This window comes from Citrus sinensis, chromosome 5, assembly GCF_022201045.2.
Source record: "Citrus sinensis cultivar Valencia sweet orange chromosome 5, DVS_A1.0, whole genome shotgun sequence".
Taxonomy (NCBI): domain Eukaryota; kingdom Viridiplantae; phylum Streptophyta; class Magnoliopsida; order Sapindales; family Rutaceae; genus Citrus; species Citrus sinensis.
In genome coordinates, this window is record NC_068560.1 from 11138003 (window position 1) to 11158733 (window position 20731).

Genomic DNA, 20731 nt, shown 5'->3' on the forward strand with positions numbered 1-20731 from the left:
ATTAAATAAGCACTTATAAGCACTTATATGATAACAGCTTATGGAATTAAATAAGCACTTATACTCATTAAATAAGTCGTACCAAACAAGCACTAAGTTTTATTACTTTTTGGATCCTGTTTAGATAGCACTTTTTGAAAATAATGGATGAATTAACTCTAAATAGAGGATACATAATATATCGGATATTAGCTGCTTGGGCAGCAATCAACCAGAAGTTTGGAGACCAATACAAATATCAAAAAGTACCAAATACAGTCTGGGAAAATTTTAAGCATGATCAGTAACGGCATGGCAATGTGCAAGCAACAATGTATTTTTAACAATCTCACATATAGTATGCTTAACAAAACTATGGACTTTCTGCATTTCCACATCAGTTTCCATCATTCAATGGAAATGATGGAAAGCAGCAACGATCATATTTGGGCAAAAATGAGGAACCGAATAATCCCATCAAAATCTCTCACAAAGCTACACATTGCTTTATATATGTATTCTACTTGTACCTTGATAGTTCAAGTGAAAATGTGAAAGGTGAAAGGTCTCTATATATTTCTAGTTTCTACAAACTGTGCTTCTCCCAAGTCCCAGTTAGGCTTTCTACCAATAAAACTGTTACTTCTAGTAGCCCCACCTGGGTAACAATGACAAGTTAAGTTGGAAATTAATCAGAGACACATCATGAAAAGCAGTATCATCATTTTTTTTATCATCTGAGCAGAATTCAATCAGTTCAAAAAGAAGAAAATAAGTAGAATGGTGACAAATTCATGTAGGGAGGGAAGTGGAACCTGCGTCGACTTTTATGTATAAAGGATCATTTTAGATGGAGCTTGATGGATCCAAAATTGAGCAAAAGCAAAGGGGACAGAGAGTGAGAGAGAGCATGCTAACCTTCAAATCAAATCATCTCTTGCGTTTTTTTAATAATTTCCATTGTTTCAGTAAAATTTCAACTCCCTCTTGTAGCCTAGCCCTTCTTCCTTCTCGAAAGTTCCACAACTCCGAGGTTATATACCTTCCACTTGGATTGTATTCATTGATCTCCAGTAAAGCTGTAGTCACTGCCTTGTACACTTCTTCACCCATTTGTTTCTTCAGACCTTTCAATTTTTCATCTTCTTCCTTTAGTATTTCCTGAATGGCTAGCATATGTTATGCACATTTTGAGGAAAGCAAAGTAACGAGGAGCTTGGGAGCAGTCAAAAAGAAAACACATACAAAGAAACTAAACTATATCCAGAATTTGGACCAATAAAATTTATTACCAGTAAAATTTGCAGGAAACTCTGGAACATTTCTTGAAAATTTTGTTTGAAAGATATAGACCATCTAACAAAGACATGCATAAATAAACAAACTGAAGCAGATAGAGCATTTCTCGAGCCAACAAAATGAGATGCACAGCCATAAATGCGTGCAACTGCTGAACTCTTTTTTCTTAAACAAGTGGTATATTTTAATAATCATGAATCATCATCACAAAAAATATACAGAGAAGAGTGCAGAACAGGGGAAAATCAAATTAAAAGAATATTTAAAGGTCACATGGAATGAGAGTGAAAGCCAAAATCACGAGATCAATGAAATGCACACCTTATGTTTCCCTTCAGCTGTAACAACTTTGAAAGGATGCCAGTCTGAATCCCTAAGATACTCATCCCACAATGAGCACAGTTCTGAACCTTTTTCTTCTGCTTCTTCCTCATTATACCATTTTTTCATTGCTTCAAAGAATGGTTTACCATCAAGTTCTCCCATCCTCTTAAGACCAATATGAGCATGACCTGATGTTTCTTTCATGGCCTATGAAATTGGTAGATAAATTGGTAGCTAGGGTTAGAACCACGGAGCAGAACTAAAGTTAGCCTTTAACTAGAGTTCACAAATCATATAAAAACAAGAAAAAATTGAACTTCATCATTTCCCATTGAAAGAGATTACATAAACAGTCTGCACATCCTTCTCACATAATCAGAGTTTTCCAATTTTCTCATTCACTCGTGAGTTTCTGAGCCACCTACGGATTTCTGCCATCAACAACAGATAATTATCTGATAGCACAAAAAGTGGATACCGTGTGCCAATATATTCAAAATCCTTTCTTTAGTTCATATCTACCATCAATACTACTATGGAAGGTCAGTTCAGGAAAGCAAAATAAATCCGGAATAACAGACAAGACGCCAAGACTAAAGTACATATTCTCACAATTCATGATCTTGTAAAACCATAATGGAAATCATCCAGTTGACTGCTGAAGTAGGTAACTACACGAGTGGAAGAAGAAATACTCACATTAATCAATTCTTTACGAGCATCCTGTAGGTCATCATTACTTTTACGTTCTTTAATGATTAGAGTCTGGTTCAATGCTTCTAGATCTTCAAGCTCTCCTTCCTTTTCTCTCAAATCTTTAAGCACTGTTTCCATCTTTTGCTGAACCTCTGCATCACCACCGTCACTCATGTGCTTCATCACTTTTGATGTGCCTCTCAGTCTCTCAATTTCCAGTTCCAGAGCTTGTTTTGCATCCAGTTGTTTTTCCAGTTGAATTATTTTGTTATGAAGCTCCTCCTTCTCTATCTGTATGAAAATAAAAGTAGCAACGACAGTCATCTGTTGGTCTGGTTTCAGAGGAAGTGGTATGGATGCATCGTTGTGATGACCAGAGAATTAAGAAAGACAAACCTTCTGATCTTCGGCCAGTTTTCTAACATTGTCATCAGCCTTCTGTTGTTCCAGTGTAGCCAATTGAAGCGAACTGTTTCTCATTGCATTCTAAAAGAGCAATAAAAATTCATTTTGCAGCCACGCCTTTTAACATTTTCCTATAAGACATACAAGACAGAAAGCGAAATGTTCTAGTACCAAGATCAGTACCTTTTCAATCTCCTCGGCAAGAGCCTTTCTATCATTTTCATTCTTTGCCTCTCGCTTTTGCAGATCTACCCCAAGGAACTCAAGCTCTTTCTTCTGAGCCTCCAGTTGCAACTTAAAGTTTTCATGTTCAGTAAAAATCCTCTGAAAGTGGTACTGTGCACTAAGTTGTATTTTCTTTATCTCTTTGAATCAACAAAACAATAAAAATTAATTAAAGCAGAAGAGAATATGACCACAATTTCATGATATCAGAAACAACCATTAATTGTTAAAAGTTCAGAAGAAAGGAATCTCAGATATTCTTGCTTGCAATCAAAGAATATAAAGTCATTGATTTTGTTCCTAGAAATTGCAGAATATATAGCGATGCCAATAGAATCCTAAAATGTATATAACTGGATTTCTGTGATCCGTTCTTGATAAATATTAAATTCTATGAGAAGATCTACCTTCATTATACCCCTGAACAAGCCTATCTTTCTCTTCCATTAAGTTCTCAATGAAGTTTGAAGTCTCGATGCATCTTTCCTTCATCTCTTCCAAATGCTTGTTCTTGACCTCAATCGTGTTTGTCAGATTGGATACAAGTAGATTCTTCTTTCGTGCCTCTTCCTCCACCAATCCAGAAATGGTTTTAAGGTCTCTGTTCTTGCGTAGGTGTTCACCAATGATATTGTTCAAACTGTAGTCATCAGAACGGGCAACCCACCCATAAAGACCAGACTTTTCTTGATTACCTTCATTCCAATCCTTTTTCCCATGATGATCTGCCTCATAACTTTTCTCAAAGGCCATGGCATTATCTAAACCGGGCCAGTTTTTGTTGAATTGTACAAGGGCACACCCTGAATGACCCCGAAAATTCCACAGTGATTGAACTCTCGTGGGGTGGAGCCCTCTCCTAATCAATTCATCCTTCAGCTTGGATCCACTTTCTCCGACAGACCGCCCATCCTGCCCCCTTCTTGTAGGAATATTGACCACAATACCAATCCAAGGCCACACAAACTTCCCATCGCTGCAAACATTCAGAGGATCAACTCCATTCACAGGTTTTGACTGACTGCCTACATCACTTAGATCTGTCTCCAAGAATTTTGCCAGAGCTAGATGATTTGCCTTTTCTTTTGCACTTCTTTTGCTACTATTGCCAATCCCAGAAGCATGTTGAAGGAGATCCTTATAACGGTAATCATGCTTTCTTTTCTTCGGACAGTAAGGGCAAGTAAAAGTTTCATCTGAGATTTTCACATTGTAGTTTCCACTCTTAAGTTTTTCATAAGATTTATCTTCATAATCGACCATTTCAGAGTCACTTATATCTGCATCCTCTTCTGAGCTGTGATCCATCAAACTTCCCCTTGAATCTCAAACAATACCTGAATTAGAATAAAGTTAAGAAGTGAGTCATAGATACAAAAGGAAAACGGTGCCCATTATTTCAGGTGAAGAAACAACAGCAACAATTTATCGGGACACCTTACATTTCTTAGATTTTACGTCTATGCCATCAAATATTAAACTTTAAACATTCCAAGAAAACTTTCTGTCTTGGGGAAGAAGTTCATATAACGCAATCAGAAATATCCATCAAGTGAAAAATCACAGGGCGAAAAACACAAAAACCTCAGTTGCATTAAGCATGGAAGCAAATATCTGACTAAAAACAATAAATAGGAATATCATTCACTGGTCTCCTTACTTACCAGCAAAAGACACAAGGATGAATAAAAACAAACCAAAAATTATATAAAAAATTTGGGTTTAAATTTATGCATCTTGAATAATAGTATTGTAAGAGTAGCTATAATAAATAGCATTAATGAAATGATTCCCCCCCCCCCCCCCCCCAAAAACAACCAACAAAAAAAAAAATCAAAGAAACCAAACCCTCTCTTTTGAATCAAGTGGTCTAAAAATAGCAAGATAAATTGGGGGAAAAAATCAACAGGCATATACACATGTATTAACTTAAATTTCTTAATGTCTGCATTAACATTGAACCAAATCATCAAAAATAATAATAATAATAACAACAACAACAATAACAAAAACAAATACTAGACAAAATAAACTAAACTTATCTCCACAGTCCAGATATTATGATTAAACATTCAAAAACAGAAGCTAGCATGATATTTTAGAAAAATAACCAAAAATAGAAGCATATGCATGAATAATTTTTTTAAAAAAATAATAATAATAACTGAAATTTTAGTAGAAATATGATTACAGTGAAAAGAAACCTGAACACAAATTTAGTCAAGAAAAAAAAGGTAAAAAATAATTATAAATTAATAAACAAATAAATTAAACTTGTCTCCAAATATCATGAATAAAAATTCAAAAACAGAAGCTAGCATGATTTTTTTTGTCTTAAAAAAAGAACAAAAATGGAAGCATGTATAACTTTATTTTTAAATAACAATTACTATAATTCAAAAATAATAATTACTAAAATTTTATAAAAAAATGTGATTAAACTGAAAAGCCACACCGTAACCCAACAAACAAAAAAAATACAGAAAAAAATCTCCAACGATTATTTATTATTTCAGCGAATAAAAGAAAAAAAAAGCATGCATTCAAAACAAAATGATACTGAAATTAATGGGAGCAAAAGATAGGAAAACCTACACAAACTTTTCGTGATCAAAAAGTAAAAAGGTCGCTACTCTGATTTGTGAGTTAAGGTAAGGTTTTGATACTGCGAATTCAGTGAAGCTGAATCGTTTTACATACAGTAACTTCGATTCACTGTGTTGGGTCTGGCGGACTTCTCGCGGGTAAATAGGTCCATTAGCCCATTTAAAATTTTTTATTTTATTTTTTAATAGTTAATTTCACCAAAAACAATTAATAATTTTAATTTTAATTACATCATAAAATTAATTGGCGTACTGCTTTTCATTAATTAAAATTATTAAGATACAAATATGATCTATCAAAGAGTAAAAAATGCAACCCTAACCCGAGGTGATAATTTTTTAAACAATCTTTAAATTGATACGAGAATAATATGAATAAGAGTTTATATAAATAAGCTGAAATTGATACAAATTATTAAATAGATTGGGTGGCATCACTTGATTTCTGACATGATAACTCGTTTATGATATGATTTACTAATTGATTACTTATATTATATTTAGGTACTTTCTTGTTAATTAGAATTGTGTTATACTTTTCATATTTTAACAACCTTTTATTTAAATTGAAAACAAAATTAATTAGAGTGCAAATAGGTAGTACTACAAATTTCTTAGAACTATATAAAGACATGTAAAGGTGATTTTTTGAAAAATAAAATAAAATCATGTTAAATGGATAATACAATATGAAACGTTCATTTTTTATTAATTATCCAACTAGGCATTATTTGTATTATAACTGCGGAAGCCTATAAGCAGTGACAGAGCCACATACAGACTGGTGGAGATAGCTGCCTACGCGAGTCTTAATTTTTTTAGAAAATATTTTTTAAAATTCAACCAAAAAAATTATTTATTGCAAATAAAAATTTGAATTTATCCGTATGGATTGTGAATAATCTATAAAAATTGTAGGTTTGAAATTAAATTATCATCACTAAAATCACTTTAAGTGAGTGTGTTAAATCTAAAATAATTTAAAAACACTTGAGAAAAAATCAAATTTTTTTAAGAAAATTAAATGTGTCTCCTCCGCCACTGCCCATAAGGCAGTGTTTACTTTCTGGAGTGGGAATGTGGAGTGTGGATTCCTCCCACTCCAGTATTTACTTAGCTTAAAAAAAAAGAGAGTGGGAGTGGGAGTAGGAATCCGTGGGTCCCACCTAATTTTGGAGTAGGGAGTGGGATTCCCACTCCCATGGGGGAGGTGAGAGTGGGAATCAACTCCCCTCTCTTCCCATTTTATCCTTATAAAAATAAATAAATAAATAAATAATATTTAATAAAATAAATAATATCATATTTATTAAAAATAATAATTATATCATATTTATTTTATTAAATTTAATAAAATAAAAATAAATTAATATTATATTTAAATTAATAATATTAAACATTAATTTTAATAAATATTAATTATTTATTTAATTAATAATAATAAATATTTTATTCTAAAAAAATATTAATTTTGTACTAAATTATCAATAATAATATTTCATTTGTGTTGCGATTATTAATAATTTTTATTCACATAATTTAAATTAAAATTAATAAAAAATTATGATTTACATAATTAAGAATATTAGTAATTATTATTAATTTATAAATATAATAAAATATTTATTTTATTTTCTAAATATATTTTTTATTAATTTTTTAATTATAAATTATAATTCTGTACATAAGAATAAAATTATAATTTAAAATAATTTACTCTCAATTTAAGACAAAGTAAACAAATAATTAGGATTCTGATTGACAATCCATACTTTCATTTAGTCTAAATAAACACTCTACTCCCACTCTCACTCCACACTTCTAATTCAAATATTCTCATTCTTCAAAATTCTCACTTCTCAAAATTCTCACTCCAATCTAAAAATAAACGCAGCATAAATACAGTCGTAATACTTCGTAATCCAAATTTTTCTTAACTTTTTTCACCAACTCAAATTAACACACGCAGAAGAGGTCAATTTGTGTATCAAATCAAATCAAACGAGCTCCCCATATCCCCACTGAAAAGACTAATATACCCCTGCTCTGCTGCCCAGTTTTAACACGTTGATTCCAAAACGGCATGACTGCGTGCCTGTATCAAACTATCAGTTATCAAATCAAATCAAACAGCTCCCCAACTCTCCTCCGAAAAGACTAATATACCCCTACTCTGCTGTCCAGTTTTATTAACGTGTTGATGTCATAAAACGGTAGTACTAGTTCATTTATTCGTCGGGGGGCGTTGCGCCGTTACCGGCCCTACCCTTACCATCCAACTGGCGACCTGTCACGCTCCAAAAGGCGCGTGAAATTCCAACCTTTCCTCCTCACACACGCTCAACTCAACTCCACCGACAGGTACAAAGCTTTTGCTTCAATCGCACTACTACTGCTCCTGCCTGCTCTCTACTGCCCCCACCCCCACCCCCAAAATCCGCCACTCTTCTCTCATTTTCTTCACACGCCGCCTAAATATGGATTTCTCATTTCTTCACAAAACAACAAGCATTCTCATTCTCGCTCTCATTTCCTTCCTCTTCCTGTTGTTCCAATCATCCAATGCTTCGATTCACACTTACGACAACAATCCCTTCCGAGACGTCGGCAACTCCGCCCTTCTCCCCGGAGGCAGCGAAGGCCTCGCCGCCTCCCTCGACGGCTCCCGCTCTTTCATTCGGTATGTAAAATTTTTAAAATGTATTATTCGCTGGATCTACGGCGTCGTTTTCTTGCTTTTTTCTTTTAATTTTTTTTTTGCTTTTTCAAATTTGTATTATCAAATCTTGGCTTAATTTTTTAGATCTGATAGCTTACTCACTGATCCTTTTTCATATTGAAACAAACTTGAGCTTAGCAGTCTCCTGCTTAACTATCCAAATTGCTGCATTGAAAGGCGATTCTTAGTTCTTTTTTCTTTTTTTGTTTCTTCAATTTGAACTGCTAAGTCAAGGCTGCTGCTTGTTTCTATTATTATTATTATTATTACTTACGTTATTTGAACATTGTTGATTTTGCTGTGGGATTGTTCTACGGATCTAAATTTTTTGTCTGGATGAACTATGAATGAAGTTCCAGTGACACATTTCATGCTATTATTGAACTTTTGGCTGTAGAGTTTGCTTCAAGTGTCTTATTAGGTGCATTGTCGCTTTCTGTTAGCTGGGATGGTTTTACGAGAAGAAGAATTTATAAAATGGCATGATATAAGATTGAACTAATCTAATCTAAAACTTTAGTTTAGGGTAAGTAAACAGGGGCAAGTTGATAAACATCTAGATCTTTAGTTGTAATTTATATACTATTTGTTGGTTTTGCATAAATTTTGAAGGACCTTATTTTTCAGATAATTTTCTACTTTCTGATTTGTGAAACCTGCAAATGGATTTGATTATCTGCTTCCATATAAATTATTATCATATTTTTAAAAGATAAATGCGGACATCACTATATTACTTTATACTTTTAATACATTTTGATTCGTTATCATTTCCTTTTCTTATAATATGATCTTTTATATATATTATTTGACTAGATTTGAGAATGTCACTTTCTGGAGGACTAAGGCAGCTGCTGATGAGCATTCAGAAATGGAGCACAGTACTGGGTTGGTACAAGTTGTTATTTTTGAGGCAGCTGATCGTAATAATATTGGGGGTTCCGCCTATGGTGGACAGAGGTCTATATGTTGTACCCCTGATCTTGCTAAGCTGGAAGGCTGCAAGCAGGGTGAGGTTATTAGGATGCCTTCTGCTACAGATATTAATTGGCCAATCGTTTTAAATGTACAATTCAGTGGGAACTACTTGTCTACAAAGATGGATAATGTGGATGTGCCAATTACAAAAACTGGAATGTATAATTTATTCTTCATAGCATGTGACCCTAAACTCAAGGGTCTGGTAATGAGTGGGAAGACAATATGGAAGAATCCTAATGGTTACTTACCGGGGAGAATGGCTCCACTAATGAACTTCTATGTGTATATGTCTCTTGCATATGTGGTTCTTAGTGTAATTTGGTTCATTCAATATGTGAGGTATTGGAAGGATATACTGCAACTTCAGCATTGCATCACAGCTGTGATAACTCTCGGATTGTTTGAGATGATTCTTTGGTTTTCTGAGTATGCAAATTTTAATAACACAGGAATTAGACCAGTTGTAATTACAACTTGGGTTGTGACAGTTGGAGCAGTAAGAAAATCACTTACTCGCCTTCTTATTCTCTGTGTTTCAATGGGCTATGGGGTTGTGCGGCCCACTCTTGGCGGCCTTACCTCAAAGGTGCTTCTTCTGGGTGCGACATACTTTTTGGCATCTGAGTTGCTGGATATTACTGAGTTTGTTGGAACCATCAGCGACATATCCGGAAGAGCAAGACTTTTTCTTGTTCTTCCTGTTGCATTCTTGGATGCCTTTTTGATATTGTGGATTTTTACTTCTCTTTCAAAGACACTGGAGCAGCTGCAGGTATTACTTTATTTATGGATGTGCTTTTCATTTTCTCTTCATATGGTATCACTTTAGGATGCTAAAGTTATTTTTATCCAGGCAAAAAGGAGTTCTATCAAGTTGGATATATATAGGAAGTTCTCAAATGCATTAGCTGTGACAGTCATTGCTTCAGTTATTTGGATAGCTTATGAGGTATGATTAAAGTCAAGTATTTATCACCTTTGTGCAAATTTAGCTGATATCCTGTGATTTATCATCCTATCTTAGGGAATGAGTTTTTTATAATGAGGGAAAAAGAAAAAACAGTTACCACTGTATTATCTGGAACTGCTGTTATTAATGAACAACAAATTTGATGGTTAAGAAGCTCATTATCTTATAAATTTAGATTCTCAAGTTCAACACATTCTGTTTGTAGTTTGTTTGTTGATATTCCTGGTAAGTGGTAGATGGGACATCATTTATGCAAACTCATCTCTTAGTCTGAGTTGTATGGATTATTTTAACTGTGGTGGATTTGGAAGATCAAGGAAAGCTCTTTTTCCTTCACCTTTTGACTGAATATTTTCTTTTCCTGTCCAATTAATATAAATTTCTTTACTTGATGTAGACGTTAACTGGTTATCATAGTGTTTATTTTTGTGGAAATATTATGCTTCCTCTTACAGGTGTATTTCAAAGCAACAGATCCTTTCAATGAGCGATGGCAGAGTGCTTGGATCATTACTGCTTTCTGGGACGTTCTTGCCTTTGCCTTGCTATGTGTTATTTGCTATCTGTGGGCCCCATCTCAGAACTCCCAAAGGTATGTTGTAGTTTCACGAATTTCAAATAATTGGTGGAGTATCTGTGTAGGAATTAAAATGCCAAACTTCCTGGGAAGATCTTCTAAAGAAAGCTCAATCAGCCTTCTGTCAAATATGTACTCTCATTTTCAATTTTCTTCATTTTCCTTTAATACACACCAAACTCCATCCTGGCCCCTAGCGTGAGCAAAATTTGATCCCAAGACAGCTTGTACCGTACCAAGAAGTCTTACCAATTGAATTAACAAGTACCAACTACCAATGGTGAAACTTTAATTGATATATACATATTTTAGCTTTATTTAAAAATCATTAATGAAGAACCAAAGGAAAAAATTATTTGCCTCCACATTGCAATGTTAAGTCAACCTTTTTAACTTTATCAGGTACGCCTACTCGGAGGAAGTGGGAGAAGAATATGATGAAGAAACTCAGTCTTTAACAAGGGGCAAGCCAGAGGGTGATCTTAGTTTAGTCAAGCAGGAAAAGAAAGAAAAGGATGCCGGAGTCACTGCCAATATTTCTGACGAAGATGATGTAGAAGAGGACAAGAGGGAATAATTACTTGAAAACATACACGTTAGCAACGTTATTGATGGTGCCGAAACATCTTGTCCAGTGTGAGAGAGATCATGGAAACATCAGCCTACTTCAACCTGTTAACGTCTTTGGAGCAACAATCTGTCCCGTATCCACTTGCCGTGTGGAGGAGCTGCAAAATTTTGCAAAAATGTGATTTTTTTTTTCCCCTCAGATTGCTGCATTTGTTCACAATATAATTCGTTCTGTAAAGTAAAGCTTGGCAAATGGGTGATTAGCTTAGAGTAGATGAAATATTGAAAATCACAGACAGAAATCTCCGATGAGGGGGGTAGAGATGAGGTGTATCGTTGTGATTATCATTGTGATTTGTGATATATTCTTTGTACTACTACTTACTTTCCATGTTGTAGGTTGCTCATTTGCTTGATTACTTGCATGTTCATTGTTCGATAATTTTAATGAGAAGGGTGAAAAGGTTTCAAGGGTTCGCTGAGACTATTCACTATTGATTATTTTTTAGAATATTTCATTTGGCGCTTAAAATATTAACATCAAATTCTTTTTCTTATACTCTTAAAGATCTTATTGTTGTAAGATTTTATACATATGAACCTCAAATTCTATTTGTAAATGTCTTATTTTATGCAAATAAGTCGATAAGTGCAAATGCCCATTCAAGTTATGATTTTCTCTACCATAAATTACAAAAGAGCTGGAAGCTCAAAGTATGAGAAAAATGGTACAGAAAAACATTCTGCACATCTGAAAGAAAGGTTACGAGGTCAGGAACTTAAATGAAAAGAGCTCTAAGATACTGGGAATAAAGATTAAATAGAAACGTTTTATGGGTATAAGTGATAAAGATAAAATGTTTAAGGGCTAAATTGCAAATCTCCCAAATTTTAGAAGAGCAAACAGAACGGTCATCGTTTGATGTTACGAGCTGAAGAAGCAAGCAATGCGAGTGATGTGGAAGTGATAACCAATCAGTCACAAGAAAGGGGCCAGTTGATTAAAAAAAATAATAATTAATTAATTAATATAAAAATAAATAAATCGATGGGCAGCAGTAACGGAGGAGGAGACGAGGAGCTGAAGAGAATGGCAGAACTAAGCAAAACCCTAAAAGAAGGAGAGCGAATTTTGGCCCCCACGCGTAGACCCGACGGTACCCTCCGAAAACCAATTCGGATTCGGGCCGGTTACGTCCCTCAAGATGAAGTCGCCATCTATCAATCTAAAGGTGCACTGGTATGTACGTTTTAATTTCATTTCTTCTGTTTTCAGAAAATGTAGTAATTTAACTAAATAACATCGTTTCAAATCACTTGTACTTTTTCTTTATATATATATATATATATATATAGTCTATTAGCTGTGTTAGTCTTTATTGAGTTCAGCCTTTGTTATTTTGGATTGTGGTGGAAAATGAAGATTATGGAATTTGAAACTAATTTGAGAGTAATGCTAGCATTCCAGTCACAACTTGAGACCCAATTTGTTGTGGCAACTTATTAGTTAATAACCACATGGGGTTAGTTATTAAAGTTAAAAAATTTAAACATGACATGGCAGTTACGTATAAACTGTTATATCAATTGAGACTCTGAAGCTGAAATGCTTTGCATTGTTGTTAATTTAGTGGCAATTTATCAGCTCATGGAAGGAATAGTGAGAGTCATCACAGTTGATGGATGATTTATGAGTAGATATGGGATTTTAAAGTAAACTTGGGTCTTGTTGTTGTTGGTTTTGATGCAGTTGAGAAAAGAACTGACGGCATTGCAGGAGGCGCCGCCAGGTTATGATCCAGAACTTGATGCAAAACCAAAGACGAAGTCTGTAAAGAGAAATGAAAGAAAGAAGGAGAAACGGCAACAGGTATATTTGGTGTTCTCTTCAATGGTTCTAATCTTTTAGCCTTATTGAGTTTTGAGCTTGGTTTGCTAGGAAGAAGTTGTGCCGTATATGTCTTTTTTACTATAGCGTGATTTCTTATGGTGCTTACCAACGAATAACAATTTCTTAGGCAAGTTAGTTTTTGTCTGAATGCCACTTATTTTGTTTGAATGCCACTTCTCAAGTGTGCTTCATAAACATTATAAATGGTTGGCATTTCATGCAATGTCATGCATGTGTAATCCTTCATGAAATGTTACACATCAAAAGATTAGGAACATTTTCAAAATGGATATAAAATTTTCTGACACCTTCAATTCTAGTTTTTACTATGATCAGTTGTTAAGAATATGTTGAAATAACATGGTCTCCTTTGAGGATTAGGATCATCTCCTAGATTTTCTCTCTCTTTGTCTCTCTCCTAGTTTTCCAAATCTAGTGAAAAAAATTGGCTTAATTGTAAATAAGGTGAATGCAAACCTTCCAAATCATTTTGATGAGTAAAAACTCTCCAGCAGAATCATCAATCCACAGCTTCTCAATGACTTGCAAGTATATTGTCCTGACGCTTCTAGCTTCCGTTTCCTCTTGTCTTCCTCCAATTCATCAATATTGATAATTTCAATACTCGACATTAGCGTTGCAAGTTCTTCAACCTCTCTATCATCAAAATTTCTTTTAAAATTGAAGTTCCAATTCTAATTCATACTAGGTGGAGAGAAAGCCATGCTAGAGAAAATCGAGATATTCTTAGAAAGGAATAACCTGTACAAGTGGGGGAATTTCCCACACAACAAAGCATCACTCCTCCATTTATCGTCCCAGAAACGAATAGCCTTCCCATTACCTACTTCTATGGCAACAAAACTAAGAAAAGCGGGGTACTCTTTAGATATGGCCTTCTAGGGGCTTCTATTGGACCCATTCCTAACCATGTTTGCATCCCATCCATTTGGATGAATTCCATAGTTGCTGCGAATAACCGAGTGCCAAAGAGAGGTCCTCTCCAAGGGAAACCTCCAAAGCCATTTTTCTAAGAGAGCTCTATTTTTCTTTCCACATTGCTGATTCCTAAACCATCTCTAGTTTTAGGCATTGCAACCTTCTTCATAACATGAGATCCATTTCCATTTTCATAACCTTTCCACAAAATTCAAGTTTTTATGTGGGCCTTGGCATAAGGAAATCAAATTCTGGAGAAGTGATGCAAAGAAAGTTTGCTAATTTTTGTCTTTCTCCTTCTTGGTGTCTGATGCCTAAGAGAAGTGCAGAAACTTCTAACCATCTTTTTCTTCGCTGTTTGGTGGCTTCAAAGTTGTGGTATAAGTTGTGCAAAGAAGATAATTTTTTGAAGGTCATTCCGGGTTCTTGTGATTCTCTTTCTTATGGAGTATTCCTTTGCTTTTGGTAGAGGAACAAAGGCTAAAACTGTTTGGAAATGTGCAGTGGCAGCACTGTTTTGGGTAATATGGGAGGAAGGAAATGTTTGTACTTTTGAGAGGAAAAGTGCTGATAATGCTGATGATCTACGGGATAGAGTTTGTCTTCTTGCTTCACTTTGGGCTTCAATACCTTTTTCTTCATATATCTAAACTGGGTTAGGGTTTTGAGATAGGGAGTTATAGCTGATTCTAGCCTTGTAGGGGTGATTGGGTATACTTTTATAGAGCACAAATAGTGCTAGTATTTGTTTCCGAGTGGACAGCTGGTCCACAATCTGTTTTTAAATCTTCTTCATTAATACATTTTTGAGTTTCTTATCAAAAAAAAAAATGTAAATAAAGTGAAAAGCGCTGGCTTGATTGTCAACATTAAAATCCAAAACTCAATCTTGGCCGCTCATTAAGCTAGGAGAGGCTACAGGGAAAAAAGAAAAGAAAAGAAGGGGGGGGAGGGGGGAGAGAGAGGCTAGGAGAGGAGCCTTATCCCTACATTGATCTCTTGTCAAGCCAGAAATATTGTCAATTCAGGAGTTTTATGGATCTGGATGATAACCTTATTTATCATGGTTAATTGGTTCTTTTATCTGTTTGCCAACTAAATTGTTTTGACAAAATTAGCCATATACTCTGTGGTTATAAATTCCAAGGGGGAGCACCAGATATAAAATCTTTCTTTCTACAAACTACGAAATTGTTAAGACATTTCTGCAACGTAAATGGTGAAGGATGATTAATATGGCTTTTGCACCAATTGACACATGGCAAGAAAAGGAGGAGAGAGGAAGGAAAGAGAGGGAAGAGGAGATAAATTCCAAGGGGGAGCACCAGATATAAAATCTTTCTTTCTACAAACTACGAAATTGTTAAGACATTTCTGCAACGTAAATGGTGTAGGATGATTAATATGGCTTTTGCACCAATTGACACATGGCAAGAAAAGGAGGAGAGAGGAAGGAAAGAGAGGGAAGAGGAGATAAAGAATTTAACTTGGAGATAAAGAAGAGATAATTTAGAAGGAGATTGTAGGAAAAGCAATTCAATCTTCATATTATTTCTAATCACAGAGCTCCTCAAAGATAAGCATGGGGCCTCTCTATAGTGGCTTAGTCTTAATCTAATAAGAAACTAGAGTATGCTTCTAAATAGCTAGAGTAACCTACTCTGAATAACTAACAGAAAACTCAAACCAACAGCAATAAGTAATATATCAAATTTTCTGAGAAAATAAGATTCCAAAAGCCCTGGTATCCATAATCCCTGAAATAATTAATACTCTGAATAAGTAATTCCAATAAGCCATATAATCCATTGGCTCATTCTCCATTAGTAGTTTATGAAATAATTTGAATGTGAACATGACAATGATTTCTGTTGCTCTGCTCATGAACCTCAGAACGCAGAATGTTTTAAGAGTGATTGAGGAGAAAATTCTCATGGAGGAGTTGTGCCAGAATAATATATCTTTATGCACCAATCATCCCCAACTTCCTATTTCACCATCACATGCCTGTTGAATAGTGTGTCATTTAAGTTATTAGAGCGTCTAAAAAATGAATGGGATGAAGTCCCTCCAGTCTCAATATGCAAACTTTCATTTTTTTTTTAGAACTTGTTCATTCAAGGATTATTTAGCATCTATGATCTTGGAAACTGAAACGATATACAAATATTTTGGTAATGTAAACTGGTTAGTTTAAGGAACGTGCTACTTTTCTGTAATGAACTTGAAATTATTTATTATTGCTGTTACTTTGGTACAAATTTCTGGTTTTTGCTGTCATGGTAATGGTAGGAAAAGGCTAATGTTCCTTAAGTTTCCAGTTTCATACAATCAGCTTCTTCCTCTTTTATATGTAATGCATGTTAATTTATCAAGTTACCTGCAGCAGGCTGCTCTTGAAAAGGGTAAAATTGTGGAAAAACTGGTAGATGGGGAGATTAAGACGGAAGAAGTTGTATCTGCTGAAAATCTAAGTCATGGGTCAGCATCCACCGACTCATTGACATCTCAGATGAATGAACTGTCTGTTTCTGCAAATCCAGTTGTCGAGAACCCTCTGTCAGATGCCAAGGATCCTGGAGATGCAGGAGCTCCAGGACAAGATATTGATAAAAGAATCCGGGCTATTAAAAAGAAGGTAAGTTTCATTCATGGTTTTAATCTTGGGTCTAACAATTTCTCTAAGGAATTTATAACATTATACTTTTTGCTTGTGTTAAAAAACGGAAGCAAATATTTGACATCTCCAAGTTTTAATGGTCGAATACACATTGCAAGAGGATGCTACTGAGCATCTAACATTTGCAAGTTTGAAATGTGATGGTCGTGAAAGGAATTAAAAAAAAAAAAATTAATATTGTACATTCAAACTAGTAGGATTTAGCCACTATGTACTAAATTCTACCTTTTAAATAAGCATGTAACATTTTGACTCATCATAGTTGTTGGATTCTTTTTCATGGAAATACTGGAGTCATATTTTATCTTAAATTATTCAATGGGCTTTTAATAAATATTTTTAATGAAAGTGATTGTGGGAGAGCGTTGAGTGTCTCTAAACTTTAAGATAATACAACTTTTAACTTCCTAGTACATCATTAAAGGTGTGTTTGCAATTGATGTTGGACAGCTATAACTTAAAAGTTACAGCACTAAAGTGTTTGGTAAACAGTAGCTGTTGTAGTTTGAAGATAAGTTTATTTGATTTTACACTTGTATGATGGAAATCTATTATATCTTTATTAATTTTGTCAAAATTATTATTTAGAAATTATATTTACTACATAATATTAACTTTCATTTCATGCTTATAGCTTTTTTTCCACAGCAGAAGTTACAACACCTCAATCCCAAACGGAGTCTAAATGTCATTGATGATGTTTGCTTTGTAGTTTGCACACCCAAAAACTTTTGCTTTATGTATTAAATGTTAACTTTTGTTTCCATTAACCCATGCATGCATCAATGTATCCGAATTTAATTATGTAGATGTAGTTGACACAAATATTTACTGGGAAAGCTTTACACATAATTTGTCAGCATGTTAGAATCTTCTGCACTTCTATTAGTTGTAAACTCTAAATGAGTAGTTGACATAAACATTTACTAGGAAAAGCTTGCCCCGCAATTCAACACAATCAAATTCGTCCAAACTATTATGGAATGCTTATTTTTCTTTTCTTTTTGCATTTATATGTTTACCAGTCTTCCTAGTCGTAACAGCTTCTCTCTCTGCTTCTTGTTTCTCTTTTTTGCTCTACTTACATCTTTATTTTCCGTCTCTCAGACTAGAGTAAATGATTAAAGAAAGGGGTTTATTGAGTATGCATGAGGGGGAAGAGCAAATGTCTGATGAGTCCAAGGCTCATTTTCTGCAATCTAGCTATATGAGGCTGACATAGACTTATTTCCTTATACACCTAAAGGACTCTTGTAATCAAGTAATTTAGGCCCCAAATGAATTAAGTTTGTAGAACTAGGCAGAATTGAATTGAAGTTCTTTCTCAGAAGAGAACTGGTGGTATAATGCCGGGAAGAAATGCTAAACAACATGAAAATTCTCTGCCAACATTTGGAAAGATGGTAATGTTGTTCTAGAGTGAAACAGCTGCTACCATTTCCTCTGGTCCTTTCCTTTTTTCCTTTGTTTGTAACACTTGTGGAGAGTGTTTTGGGTTTTTTTGTTTGGAAAAGATTAGAAAAATACTTTTAAGATTCTTGGGATGAGGATTTCAGGTTTTTAGGTTAAAGCTCCCCTCTTCCTTGATTTTGGGTTTCAGTTCAATTCAAGGATATTGCCCTCTTTATAATTTACGGAAATTTGGATGCTGCTGTTGGATGACTTTGGTAATTCATGATTAACATTTTTTCTTATTTCATAATAGTTTCTGTTGGTAAACTGCTAGCCCAATATTTGATAACTCATTTCCTTTATCATTAAAAGTTTGATCATTTCTCATGATTCAAAAAACCCAAAAAAAAAAAAAGGTGCAAGAATAACTTTTAGTGAGCAGAAGAGCTGCTTGTAAGCTATTTGCATTATGCATTTAAACTTCTCTTTCAAATACGTCATTTTGGGTGTCTTTTCTGATCTAATTCTTATTGACAATCTGGAGCATAGAATCAAGCATGGACTTATATGTTGATAAATCACATATATCAGAAGAAGTACATTGCATGTTAGCTATTTGCTTTTGGATCCATGTTATTGGAAGGATTTTCTGAACCTATGTAACATAATTAGGACTCCAGCAATTTTGTTAGATTGGAAAATGCTGCACTCATTTTGATGAAAAAAGTGATGAAGGGAGTTCAAGTGTCAGCTTATTTTTCTTTCAAAGAATGCATTCAGCCCTGTAGCTTAGCCTAAATTGTGTTTGGTGGTGGTGTTCTTTTACCTTAACTTTGATCCAAAGTGGTTAACAAGTATGTCACTGTTAGTTGTTTTATTCGAAAAATGACTAGAGATCACTGTTTGGCAGCTTGCAAAAGCAAGGTCTACTAAAAACATCTTAAGTGTAACTTCAATACATTTCAAATTTACTTGTTCACGTATTTCTTTTTCCCCATGGCTGCAGATTCGACTCGCGGAAGCTCAACAGCAAAAAGCTGGGCAACAAGAATTGAAACCAGAGCAATTGGAGAAACTGTCAAAACTGGAAGGTTGGCACAATGAGCTAAAGCTTTTGGAAGAAAAAAAGGCTGATCTGGAAGCATCATGATTCTGGAAGTTTGGCGCAAGGAACTAAAGCTTTTGGAAGAAAAAATGGCTGAACTGGAAACATCATGTTTTTGGTTTGTGTGAGTATGAAAAACCCCGTGTAGTTAGTTCTCTTTTATAGTTTGCTTGGTCAAGATCCGAATACTGAATCGAAGTTCATCTATCGAGATTTTGCCCAAATTATGCTATATGGGTTTAATTGAATGTCACTCTTCCTACATCTTAAAACATTTAGCTTACTAGTTTCCAAATTACAGTCTTTTGAATGAACTGCGTCAGAGTTTGAAATCACTAAAGCATTCTAACCAATTGTGATGCAAACATTTTTGTGGTGTTGGTTTGCAGTAATGTATTTGTGTTTGGTTATTTGTCCGGGAAATGTATAGATTTGGCAACACGTTTGGCATGTTGAATCATAGTGTAGTACTTATAGGTCGGATTGTATTGTATTGCCATTGTATTCTATTGTTATATTAAACTAAAAGTCGCTTTAAAATTGGCGCATGAAGGTTGTTATTAGAATGTGTTACCATTTCTCTTATCTGAAGGATTGAGGTTGCAGTCAAACATTCGAAAATGGACTTCCTTTTTAATAAAATTAAAAAAAATTAATTTAACAGCAATTATCCTTTTTTATTTTACGCATGTGAATAGGTTTTAATATTAAATTTGCTATTAAAATCTGACCTAATTGACAGTTGTTAATAAGTCAGTTTTGCTACAAAAAAACGTTCCAGGCTTCCAGTCTTCTTGTTCTCATTGAAACTAGAAATACTCGTAAGCTTGTTTTAGTCCATTGTATTCTATCTATGAAATATTAATCAAGTTACATTTTACAAATGTCATAATTTTTTTTTTTTTAGGTTTTTCAAGAGCTTCAAACTGTTTTTGTGAATTGAACAGTCCAATAAAAACAAATAAGTCTTAAATTTATCAATTAAAAAAATTAATGACTTTGAGTTTTTCATGTTAATTTTTTTATTTTTAAAAAAAAAGTAATTATTTTAGAACATTGTTATCGAATACAATCCTCGTTATTTTTGCTGACTCAAAATATTCATCTTGAAAAATGATAATTGCCCTTAAAGAGCCCAGCATGGGCACAGAAATGGCAGCCTCCTGCTGTGCTGCTGCCTTTTTTGGTCTATGCTTTGTGGCCAAAATAATAATAATAATAATAAAATAAATAAATAAATAAAACCTTTTTTGGTCTATGCTTTGTGGCCAAAATAATAATAATAATAATAATAAAATAAATAAATAAAACAGCAACAATAACACGGCAGTTGAGGGCTGCCGTTTCTGTGCCCATATCAGTGTTCAATTTTG

General features: G+C 34.1%; 3 protein-coding genes across 6 annotated transcripts; 2 read left to right on the top strand and 1 right to left on the bottom strand.

Moving 5' to 3' along the window:
- Positions 1-260: 260 nt before the first annotated feature.
- LOC102629537 (protein INVOLVED IN DE NOVO 2-like) lies at positions 261-5679 on the bottom strand. 2 transcript variants are annotated; one of them, XM_006491821.4, is made up of 8 exons: positions 5524-5679; positions 3336-4265; positions 2887-3068; positions 2695-2784; positions 2302-2589; positions 1600-1809; positions 898-1140; positions 261-637 (listed from the first exon to the last, which is right to left on the bottom strand). In XM_006491821.4, exons 2-7 carry the CDS (start codon positions 4234-4236, stop codon positions 910-912), a joined length of 1902 nt encoding a protein of 633 aa, XP_006491884.2. In that variant the 5' UTR covers positions 4237-4265; positions 5524-5679; the 3' UTR covers positions 261-637; positions 898-909. The 2 variants fall into 2 exon arrangements, with proteins under 2 accessions (XP_006491884.2, XP_052296927.1); XM_052440967.1 differs by lacking the exon at positions 5524-5679 and adding an exon at positions 4371-4693.
- Positions 5680-7793: 2114 nt separating this feature from the next.
- Positions 7794-11827, top strand: LOC102629251 (uncharacterized). Of its 2 annotated transcripts, none has more exons than XM_025092827.2 (5): positions 7794-8214; positions 9070-10006; positions 10088-10183; positions 10679-10796; positions 11184-11454. In XM_025092827.2, the coding sequence occupies exons 1-5, from the start codon at positions 8012-8014 to the stop codon at positions 11237-11239; spliced, it is 1410 nt and encodes a 469-aa protein (XP_024948595.2). In that variant the 5' UTR covers positions 7794-8011; the 3' UTR covers positions 11240-11454. The 2 variants fall into 2 exon arrangements, with proteins under 2 accessions (XP_024948595.2, XP_024948594.2); XM_025092826.2 differs by having other exon boundaries at positions 7806-8214; positions 10660-10796; positions 11184-11827.
- A 461-nt stretch (positions 11828-12288) lies between these two features.
- Positions 12289-19943, top strand: LOC102628798 (partner of Y14 and mago). 2 transcript variants are annotated; one of them, XM_006491819.4, is made up of 4 exons: positions 12289-12591; positions 13102-13221; positions 16571-16819; positions 19260-19943. In XM_006491819.4, exons 1-4 carry the CDS (start codon positions 12400-12402, stop codon positions 19401-19403), a joined length of 705 nt encoding a protein of 234 aa, XP_006491882.2. In that variant the 5' UTR covers positions 12289-12399; the 3' UTR covers positions 19404-19943. The 2 variants fall into 2 exon arrangements, with proteins under 2 accessions (XP_006491882.2, XP_006491881.2); XM_006491818.4 differs by having other exon boundaries at positions 12290-12591; positions 16568-16819.
- The last annotated feature ends 788 nt before the right edge of the window (positions 19944-20731 follow it).